General features: G+C 27.8%; 1 protein-coding gene across 1 annotated transcript; it reads left to right on the forward strand.

Moving 5' to 3' along the window:
• The first annotated feature begins 2,760 nt into the window (after positions 1 to 2,760).
• On the forward strand, positions 2,761 to 6,348 carry LOC107169351 (uncharacterized). Its single transcript, XM_015519077.2, has 4 exons — positions 2,761 to 3,342; positions 3,430 to 3,700; positions 3,771 to 3,894; positions 6,055 to 6,348. Exons 1-4 carry the CDS (start codon positions 3,015 to 3,017, stop codon positions 6,250 to 6,252), a joined length of 921 nt encoding a protein of 306 aa, XP_015374563.1. The 5' UTR covers positions 2,761 to 3,014; the 3' UTR covers positions 6,253 to 6,348.
• Positions 6,349 to 12,684: the final 6,336 nt, after the last annotated feature.

A 12,684-nucleotide genomic window follows, 5' to 3' on the forward strand; every position in this document is an offset into this window, starting at 1 on the left:
AATAGAAACATAACTTAGTACAATATGAACAGAATCATAGATGGATATACTATACCGAAATAGTATAAACACATCGATTAAAAACAAACATACCTACTATATTATAAGATTAACTGACACATAATTCACACGTTTAAACGTTTTTAGTATTAATCGCCGCTAAATAAAAACGGTTTAAATGCTAAAGTTTTTCCACAATTCAGTATCTCGGTAGAATGTCCCAGTAGGTTAGGCGTTAGGCATTAGACGTTAGGGTATAGGGTTCGATCCCGGCGGCGGAGAATAATAAATTTGATAAATTTCCATCCGACTGCGTAAGGAATAAAGACATACTAATAACGACAAAATATCGAATATATAAATGATTGATTTTTTTTTAATCTACCGATGTCCTAATGTTTTTTTCGTTTTTTTACATAATTTTCCAATGTTCTAATGATCATAATTTGTCACTCGAATTACTGTTGCATATTATACCTACAATAAATACTTAAATACTAGGTAGTCCGTGTTTTTAGTCTGTTATATAAGTTATATTTAATAACTACGCGTGATCTATTTATTGATATCAATGATATCGATAAAAGTGTTTTTGAAAATACTGTGGTCTCTGGATATCGCTTAGTACCGTTAATCACTTCGCATCTTATATCTACGCGTACATCGTATTATTTATTAATTAATTAATAATAATAAAATTGTTAGTTGTAGGACTAGCTAAGTTATTGCGGTGGCTCATTTAAATAACATAGCCACCTGAGATCTTTTGCATTTTTTTCGAATTTTATTTAATTATTTTTTGTTTTATTATTACTTAGTTCTTTTTTAGTGAAGGTTGCTCCACCATCACTGAAAACCAATTAGAGCTATATGCCTAAATGTATTTGGATATCCCACAACGACGATAAATGATAATTGATGGGTACCTAACCATTTACGATCCGTCTTCCATAATAAACCGTTTTCAAGAAAAAAAAAACCATTTAATTAAGCTATGTGTGTGTATACTGTATAGTATACAAAATAGTATATAGTAGTATATAATATAAAATAAGCCATTGGTTACACTAAATAAATTCTAATTCCTTAAAACATACAATATGTTGTCTTCAGTATTATTCAATAACCTATAGGCTACACAACTACCAGCAGTAATTTGTTCGAACTTATGATGACGTATTTAATTTTAATATAAGTTAGGTTCGATTATATAGGTATATAAAAAAAATTTACTATATAGGAACACCTTGAAGAAAAACACATATATAAAAGGAATATCTTTTATTTTACTCATTTCATCAATGCAAATGTAACAGAAACACAATAAAATAGATCATCATTGTATTAATACTTATTACTAATTTGTGACTAAACCATACTCGGTTAATCATAAGAATTTCTACACGGCATGCACACCATTTTATTTGTGATATTCATTCATTTCTTAATTCACTTAATACTTTATTATTATTCATCGTGAATTTCTATTGCGAATTGCGTGTTATTTATAAAATTGACTGTCTATATGATCAAATGCTATTGGTTTATCAGATTAAATACGTTTATATGCGTTTTGTTATTCATATATTTTTCGTGAACAAAATAGATATATATCTACTACCAAAGTAGCGCAGTTTTATTTATTGCCGTGGAACAGAGGGTCTGCAATCCACCGCAGGTGGATTGCCTACCTGATAAGCTGCTGCACATATGTTAATCGATATTCACTTGGGGAGATTAACTTGCTAGACACCAAAACATGGATTTCAAATTGAAGATTTTTTACATACGAAAAAGCATCGGACATGCGACGAGAGGCCGTATAATTCAATGGCTGGTATATAATATATATATATGTGTGTGTGTGTGTGTATGGTTTACGTTACTTCTCTGTGTATGATAAAATTTGCTTAGGGTTTATCATGGCGAATAAAATCATGTGTGCTCTAAAATGTTTATAATAATATATTATGCGTGTACAGAATAGGTTTATACTACCAAAGTAGCCGAATTTCATGTATTGCCGCGGAACAGAGGGTCTGCAATCCACCGCAGGTGGATTGCCTACCTGACAAGCTGCTGCACATATGTTAATCGATATTCACTTGAGGAGATTAACTTGCTAGACACTGAAACATTGATTTCAAATTGACGATTTTTTACATACGAAAAAGCATCGGACATGCGACGGGAGGCCGTATTATTCAATGGCCGATTTGCATAGGCCATAGGTGATGTGAGAATATATCTAGACACTCAAACTCGAAATTCAAACATTCCCGCCTTCGTAACGAGTTCGCCAAGCATTATCAGAAATCCTTATCACCTCCTCAAATTTTTGTTTTTAAACAGAAACAATTTTTATATGTAAAACTACGACGACATTGTCGTCACTAGCCTCCACCGCCCACTTCAGCGAGTCTCACCTATCCCCCGAGTTTCAGGACAGCGAGTTTCCGACAGCAGCTATCATAATAATAAATTACGTTATCTTATTAGTAGTCTATCTAAGCAAAACCAAAGAATTTGTAAAATTGTTATACAAAGTCACTGATAACCTAACCCTAACCGTCTGTCTCTCTCGCACATATGATTTATTCTCAATCAGTCTTACGTACTCGGACTGTTTTCTTTTTTAAAGGATGATAAGAAATGTGATTTTTACAATCGTTGATAACAAATGTGAACGATTCTGATTGGTCGCGAAATTTTGCTCCCAAGATGCTCGTGTGTGACGTGAAATCACGTGACATCACTATTTACTGGATCAGAGACTAGGGTTACTGGCTTGCTGTTGCTGCCTTCTGGTTAGAGGTTAGACTTAGACATGATAAATTTAATTTAATAAATAACTAAATTTAATTTATCATGGACTTAGATTAGTGTTTAGCGACTGTTTGCGTCTAATGTACTCCATTGAACTTACTATATTGTAATAAATAAAATTACGGCCAGATAGTGAATTATTTTATAATTATTTTTTGGCTTTGCAGTGATACATAATAAAATTTATAATGACGACAGTGTTAAAGAATCATCACGAACTTTTTGATTTACTACCCAATGAAATTGTTAGTCACGTTTTAATCTTTATCGATTGGGACACGCTTTTCGTTTGCAGGCTTGTGTGCAAGAAATGGCAACAACTTATAGATACATATGTATTTCAAGAAAAAACTGCTATAGAAAATAAGTTTGCGAATGATGGTCGAGGGTACTACAGTTTCTCACAAATTGGTTCAAATTCTGTTAGAAGTCTAGATTTACCATGGTATGTGTTCTATTTAATTGGCAAATATGATCCATTCAATAAAAATTTGGTGAAAAACTCTTGTGGACAAGGTATAAGTAAATCAGGTTTATGCCTATTATCGATCAGAATTTAAAATAATTCTTAAAATTTCATGATGATTATTATGTTAAACACAGGTAAAGGTCATTGGGATGGTCCCGGAGAAGTGAATTTTATAAACAAATTTACTTTATGGTCTAATCTGAGTTTGTGGACTGATTTTAAACTTTCACCATTAACTACACCAACTGAATTAATTGAAGATCCAGATTTAAATGGATATAAACTGTATTTCACAACACCTCTTTATAATTTTTATTCAATGTATCAAAAAATCGTATTCAAAGATCATGGTTTGAACCAAAATGTAATGAAATCACTCCAACCTGAAATTATATTTAGTGCATGGTATGTATTGATACTTACATGTTTTAAAATATGTTCCTTATATAAAATAATCAAACTATATGTCTCACAGGATTAAAAATGGATGTTATCGCCACTACAAATATATTTTACAAGTAATTCTTCATGATGAATTAGAAAATACTATAGCTGAACATAATGTGCGTTCACCAGAAATACAACGTCAATGGGTTAAAGTATGTAGACATGTAGTTCTCTATATAATATTCCTAAGATGAGTAGGGATGCGCAATTTTTTTAAGTAATCCATGTATCGATATATAATTGGTATTCTTGGAACTATAAAACCGATATATTGATAATGCAAATTATATAGTTCCCCTTATTGAAAAATTAAATTTTTATTATAATTTCAAATCTGTTGCCATATGAAAATGTGATTCTAGAACCGTGCCTGAGTATCAGTGGCGGCGCCAGGCATTTTTTTCAAGGAGGCCAAGATATATTAGGGCAGGCACAGTCGCTTGGTAGGACATAAATTGAGGCATTGGGTAGGGTGTCCCCCACGATCCGAACTCGGTGAATACTGAATACCAGGAGTTTCGGATCACAGGTAGGTTAATTATTCCTGACATTCATATTTAAAAAGAATAGGTAAAAAAATAAATAAAGATTAATATAGGTAGTGTAATTAATAAAATTAGTAAACTAATATGTTTTCTTAATTTAAGTAATATAATATTATATAACACATTACATATATATATTTAAAAATTATATAATTCAAAATAAGTATTTTAATAAATCATCATAATAATCATGATCATCATCATAATTGAGCAGTTATTTTAAAATGATTCTACGATTGTTATGGGAATTTGAAAAAGTATCAATAATTTCATCTATATCTAGTAATTTAGCCTCACTTTTTCTACTGATATAACACTCAAATTTGATAAATTATTGTCTAGCAAGGAGTTCCTTAAATAACTTTTCATTCATTTCAAACATGAAAATGTACGTTCACAAGCAGATGAGGATATATGTATAGTTATGGCAATAGAACAAAGTTTAAACATTTCAGTAAAAGCTATTTGATATTCACATAAAAATGCATGAAAAATAAAAACATCTATTATTTTTAATTTGAACTTTTCTTCATATACATTAATAGATTTTTTGATTATTTTTAATTCAGCTTTTAAAGAATCTAAATCGCAAGAATAATTATTTGCTAAAGGTACAATTAAATCAAAATCAAAAAAATGGTTACCCTTTGAATTAAAGGCACTTCTCCCACACAAAATATCAGAATTATTATTAAACAGTTTATCTAATTCACTTATTATACTATCCAAAATTTTTTAGACGACTCCAGTCCCTAGTTCTAAAATTAGATTCGCACTAAGTTAATTGATGACCAAATAACCATTATAATATTAAATAAATAACCATTTCCTCCACCGACACAAAATATAAGACGTAGTAGTGTAATACGTAAACAAATCTACAGTTGTCTGTGTGACTGTGTGCGTACACTGTCGTGCATGGCGTGCGTGTACATTGGTATAGGTTTGTAGAAAAACCAGGCCTTGGCATTATACATATATTTTAAATTTTTAAAACTATTTACGTGATAATATTTGAAAATTTAAATTCCAACTTTCATGAAAATCGAAATTTCAAGGCAGACCATAAGTTTTCAAGACGGGCCATGGCCTGCTCGGCGCCGCCACTGCTGAGTATCACCTGTGACTTGAGTGCTGGAACATAGCCTTTTCTAAAAATCTTTGGACCCATTTGTCCAGCTATTACATTTATATTGAATCACATATATCGATACTACAAAAATTACGAATGGCAAATATTGACATAAAAATATTGATATTTTTGGCCACAATATTGACATGTCGACAATATCGATATTATTTGCGCATTCATAAAGGTGAGTTGCATAAAGAACAGTCTGTGAATTTATTGCTGGCGTTGTAATTTACCGGTCCTGTAAGGTTTAATGATTGTGTAAAAGTAAAACTATGCTAGTGTTGCATAATAAATTATTAAATTATTGATAACCGTGATTACCAATTTTATTTAACCACCAATAACATTGATATTTCATTGATCCGTAAGTAGTAAGTTATCGAACCAAAGTTCTCTCTGTAGTTTACAGACTCGGTAAGCAATAGTTTACAGAATCATGAACACTGTCTAGCATTTAAGCAACAGACAGTTTTATTAATAAAACCATTAATGGTTAATGGTTTTATTAATAAAACCATTAATGGTTAACGGTTTGGTAAGTTGTTACAAGACATTTATGCAACTTACTCCTAATATGATATTTTTGTTTTAAAATATCCTAACAAAGCCACCATAAACATATTATTTTTCAGACTTCAAGTTCGTTAAAAATGATGGGCAATGAATCTTCTATAACTCTACATCATAAAATAGATGATAGAAGCAAATACTTATGTGATTACCAAGATAATCCTTATAATTTAAAAATAACTTGCTCTGTAGTTAAAATTTTGTTACCAACAGAATTTAAACTTAAATTACCTGAACCTAAGATGCATATATTTAATTAGAATGTGAGCACCTATATTTGTTAATATATTTACATTTAAAATTAATGAAAAATATATGTAATTTTATATTAAAAAAATGTAATAATAAAAATTGAAAGATCAAATAATTTATATTTTTATTGAGCATAAAAATCATAATTCTAAAGTTTATTTTTGTATTGTTACTTAACTAGTTACTTAAAGAACGCTTAGAATTAAGTTATTGTTCATTGATTAATTTTTACAAACGTAATATACAGGTGTAACAGACAGGTAGATCTAACAAATTAAATAATCTTTTAATCAATATTTTTTTATTTTTTATATAATTTATTTAAATACTTGTGCTACTATTATATACTACAATAATTTTTTATTTTTATTTTGAAAATGAAAAAATTTAAATCTGATTTAAATTTTCTCGAAAAATCCATTATAGCCAACTATCAAATCTGGTGTTTAGAAAAAATTTTTATCCAAGTTGAGTAGTTAATTTTTACAAGTTTTGAAATCTTTTTTTTAAGGTTATATATATATTTTGTATTAATTCAAAAATATTATTTATACATTGTAGAGACTTTAAACTTATTGCTTCTACTTGTTTTTTTATTACCTATACAGTATACATGGACTGTTTAACAATTTATTATTTAGACTTATTTGATAATATTAACTATACCTAGTAATCCGTATTGAAACAATGAAACAATAATTTGATAATTATTATAAGTAAAGTGGAACCTTTATTAACCAGGGTTATTATTGGGAGGGGTCACACGGATAAATGAAAATCACGGTTAAATGAGACTTTTTATAATAATGAAATTTCTTATTTAATTTTAAGTAGAAATACATAGGTACAATTTTATAATAATGAAATTTTGAAAATTTAAATTTAATTATAATTAAAAATATACATAATATACATACAATAATTTTATACAACACATTATACCACACGTTACTTTCAATGATAGCTATGGATAAAAGCAAACTGAAGGTGATTCAATAAATATAATTATCAATGTACAATATTGCTTATCTTCATATTATTATTGTCAAAAATGTCATTGATACGATTGTCGATATTGTGTATTATGTAATATAAAATGTTCGATTATACTTATTTTTAAATTTTTGGAAGAGTGAATACGATTAATCGCAAACATGGATAATCGAGGTTCTACTGTACCTAAAATGTAATTATGTCATTGTTGGTAAAAATAAGTTAAACCTACCAAATTGCTTAAAAAAAAAAATTACTTATAGTATAATAGAAATATGTATAACATTATTAGAAATATTGTATGTCAGTCTTTACTCACCGCTAAAAATTGCCAACCTATGCAATGACTTAAAACAAGCTTATTGCATCCGTTACAGTAAACTAGATACTTAATTACAAAGAGTTTTTTCTACATATCAGAACAACTTCCACAGCTTTTTAAATATTCTAAAATTGAATGATTGTGTTGTGTCATTTGTATTAAATACGTATTTTAAAAAAGTTTTTTGTTTCTCTATTTATTATTTAACTCTATTTTTGTTTAGTATTCAGCATATTTTTTTTTTAAACTTGCTTTATAAATTAAATTTATTACTTACCTATTAGGTATTATATAGATATAATTAGTAAAATTAGTTATTAATTTAATAATATTAGTATTTCAATATTATATTTTATAATAATTATTGAGATGATCATTGAAAAGTTTATTTTCTATGCAAATAATTTGATAATACATTTATTGTTGATTGTCTTGATTTTATTTACATACAAAAATTATTTGTTTTAAAATTGATGGACAAAATTACTCTTTATGTTAAATCTATAATTAATTTAGGATGAGGATGTAATGTATAAGTTAGGAATGAGGGTCCCACAAAACCTTGTGCCAGCACTGAGTACACTCTTTCCTAAAATATAATAATTGTATCACCATTGCATTTCCATCATGCATAAAATGACCATTTGTGCCTCCTCTTCCTAAAAAAAAAATATTACCTTTTTTATATATAAATTTATCACATATACTGCATTTTTTATGATACCCTCAAAATGAACTAAACCTCCAATACATGAATAAACTGTTAATATTATTTTTAAAATACAGCGTCTTTTTTTTTCCTGTTCAAAAACCAGGAACGGGTGGGAACTGTTCAGCACAATACTGCCACCCAATATACAGTGTCTATAGCTATTGATAATAACATAGGATAGATAAATAATTATAATAATAATTAAATATATAAAAGTCTGCGGTGTTTTTTATTATGTTGCAAACGTACAGTATAGGACTTTAAGGTTTTCTATATGAAACACCATTTTATATGTTAACATATTATTTACAAATATAAATAAGATCATCACTGATTTAATACAGATTTCGAATTAATTGAATAATTCCTCACAAAAAATCTTTTACATAATGAAAATCATTTCATTTCTATAAGTATCTATAATACTATTAAATTAATTTTAACACAAAACAATTGTTTCATAATCTATAATATTATTCACTAAAGTTCAGATTAAGGTACTTAATTTTATGAAAATAAAAAATAAGTGTTCCCTTAGTACTAAATACCAAACTAAGTAGCAATCTTATAGGGTATGGTCAATTAAATGAGTTGCAATCATAAGCTATTGTTATTGATGAAATTTTCAACACCGATTGCAGCACATTCTGAACAACTAATGTCAGCCATCTACTAATCTGTGATGGAAGTATGAAATGACCATGCTGTCATTGATCGCCCTTCTAATTAACCTTCAACCGTTTTAACTGTGTTAAGATGACAAAATATTTATATTGGTTTGTAAATGAAATCATTTTACATACACAACCAATTTTGTGTTGTTAGTTAATATTAGTTTACAAATAATTAATGAATAATAATATTATAATCTGTATTAGCAGTTTTTTTTTATCAATCTATGTGCATATTCAACTGCAATAATACTTTTACATGTTACTAATGATATGAGCCATGACTAAAAGGTATGGAAGTCTAGCAAAATAAACATGTATAACATACACCATAATAATAATAAACTTACCTTCAAGACATGAATCTTGGTTTATTATATCAATTGATATACAATTACTAATTCATTGTATCATTCACCTTATATTTCATTTAATACAACCTTAATAATTGTTGACTTCATACCGGACACTCCAAAAGTAAGATTGGAAAATCAGGAGTATTGCATTAGAATTAATCCATAATAATATTATCAAACAAATAAATTGATGAAAGAACATTAAAGTATATTTTGTTATATAAATAAATATCCTTGATCATGTATAATTCTAAGGGTGAATAAGCCCCATGGCCTGATTGATTGATAGAATTATTTTCTAGTGTATCTAGTGTATTTTTGTTTTTAAATAGCAAGTAGCCGTGTAGTAGCAACAACATCCCAGCTTATTCACCTGAAACAAAATAAATAAAAGCTTTAATTATGGTCTGTAGATATTTTGTATTGTAATTACTATAGTGTCTAAAGTTTTAACAAAGCTGGACAAATGAATGATATTTTTTAAGGTCAGGTTGAGTATTTTTTTTTTTTTTTTTGGGGGGGGGGCATACACATATTATACAAAATTTAAATCAAGTAAACAAACACTATTAACTTAGCTTAAATTCAATTTAGTAATAAGTTAAGTTGATTAAAAAAAATAAATGCCTTGAAAAGGTATTAAAATAATAACAGCTATAGTAATAATCACTTTGATATTAATATGTCTGTAAATATAGATACCTACATATATTATGTATGAAATTTAAAATCGACAGGGCTATATCGTTTTAGAAATCTTTTCATATTTCACGCAGAGTTCACTTAAATTGAAATTTAGTGTGTGTTTATGTGGTTACTGTTTACTGCAGTATTAATAAGTATTTATAATTCCAAAAATTAATTGCTCAAACACTTAAAAATAATAAAATGAAATAACTATATTTAATATAGTACAGTTTTAGTACAAATTTAGAATTTAGGTATAAGTTGTCAATACTATAATATATAAGATTTTATTTTATAACAGGTTATTAAAAACATTCTATTCAATTTTACTATTCGTGTAAACCTCATGAATTGTGAATTTATAAATATATAAAACTCATGTGTATAGGTGGGTAGGTATTTTTGTAATAAAATAAAATATATAAATAGAAATGATCACTATTAGTGAGATACTGAGATCGTACAATAATTTTACTTAACATTAATAAATAGTTGGCACCTTGTTGTACCTAGTATCTAATATCTATAATATCTATAAGTATTAAGAATTGTGGCTTCATGAGTTTTGTATCTATTGACGTTAGCAGAAAGTTGATTAGATTGTGTGGGCATCAGTGGTACAAGTTACACCTGTTTAGTTATAGTGAGCAAATGGTTGACTGTACGATAGAATTCATTATTCAATATATTAATTAAGTACCTAGGTAGATAAAATGGATTTGAATCTATTTAAATTTTTTTTTTGTTTTTAGTTTTTACAAATTGGTAAATTTTAACAATTTACTTGTATTCAATAATTAGATACCTACCTAGTAAAAATTACTAAGTATATTATTATAGCCACAATATGATTATTTTGAATTATTGGTTACTGGTTAGTGCTATCAAAAAAAAAAAATAAAAACTAAAAACACTTCTACACAGATAAGAACAGAAGTTCTTTCCTGTGCATTGTGGAATTTTGGTAATTCATCTACTATAATTATTGTAGAGGCAGTATAGTTTTCCCGTTCAAAATAGTTTTTTTTTTTTATCTTGTACATTTGACAGAGACAACACACGCTAGTGTACAGAGCCTGATTTACAAATTTTGGGTTCGGGGATTTAAATAAAAAGAGGCCTCATATAAATTTATTAATATTATAATAATATATAAAACCAGCAAAACTTTTGGGGCCACTTCAAATTGGGGCCGGGTAACTAGTCACCCTGGTACCCCCATAGGCGCAACTAGAGGCCAAACACTAGGGGTGCTAAAATTATGTAGATGAAACAGACCCGTGGGGGCTGTGCCCCCACACCTCAAGTTCCTACTTCAACTTTATAATTACTATAACCAATCTTAAATGCATTATAAAAACATAAGCACACAAATATTTACCTCATAAACACATTAGGTATATTACCTATATTATTATTTAGGTGATTCAAATAATGACCTAGTATAAACAGATAAATAATATTATTTTTTTCAATAACTGATGTCAAAATAATTATACAATTTACATTTTTAGCAGTCACTTACATGAGGCACAATCATCTCAAAGATTAGGTAATAATACTATATTTACATAATATACAATATTACCTATACATAATATATAATATACTATTTTACACTAATACTATTTTTCTTTTATTAGTGGAATTGGAATATATTTCCAATATTTCTGAAAAAGTAATTTTATTAACAACATCTCTTTCAATATTTAAAATTTAAACAACCTTACACAACAAAAAAAAACAAAAAAAACTTTTTCATATAATTTTTCCATTTTTGATGTTTTTGATCTGGGGGTGCTAAATTAAAGGCTGGGGGTGCTGAAGCACCCCCAAGCACCCCCCTAGTTGCGCCTATGGGTACCCCCCTAAATCAGGCACTGCTAGTGTAGCGTCCTCTTCAAAGAATTTAATAAATATTTTTTGAGTAGTTAAAGCTTTGTTATAACTTAAAATACTTTCATAAGCCTATATTTTCTTGTTCCATTTTCTTCCATATTCAATACTAAATACATTGAAAACATAGTTATTCTATATAAAACATTTTATTAAGCTGATTTCTTCTCTATAGGAGAATATGAGGACTTTGTGCTTCATGAAAATAAACTACCTACCTATGTAAATTGTTAAATAATTGGAAAATATTAACTTTTATTTGTTGAAGAAGTTGCTGCTGCGTTCATTTACAATAATAAGGTGTCCTTAAAACAATGATTGTAACTAAAAATATTTAAATATAAAATAATATGTGTGTAAAAATAAACTTAACCTTATCTTCACCTAACACATCTAGACAATCATAAAGAGTAGAGCTCACAGAAATTAAATTTTTTTGGGTTCTTTCCAAATCCCAGTTAATATCATTGGTAAATTGATGTGTATAAAGCATTTTTGCCTATAGTGATATTCAAGGGATGAAAAAAAAAGTAAGCAAGAAAAACCAACATTTAAAAAAAAGCTCTTAAGGTACTTATACTAATGGTCATTAAGATCTAAATGTGTATAGAGTAAAAATTATAATTGTGAATATTATATTATAGCTTATGAAGAATGTTAAATAAATTATAAATTGATAATATTTACGTTTATCTAGATGAAGGCACGAGGATTGTGAACTGTAAAGGTGAGTCGACATCATCACAATCATTGTTACAGCTAGATTACAATTATTTTCAGTTAGGTAAAAATATAGTTTACAT

This window comes from Diuraphis noxia, unplaced genomic scaffold (assembly GCF_037042655.1).
Source record: "Diuraphis noxia isolate RWA-SAM2 unplaced genomic scaffold, SU_Dnox_SAM2 contig0001, whole genome shotgun sequence".
In the NCBI taxonomy this organism is placed as follows: domain Eukaryota; kingdom Metazoa; phylum Arthropoda; class Insecta; order Hemiptera; family Aphididae; genus Diuraphis; species Diuraphis noxia.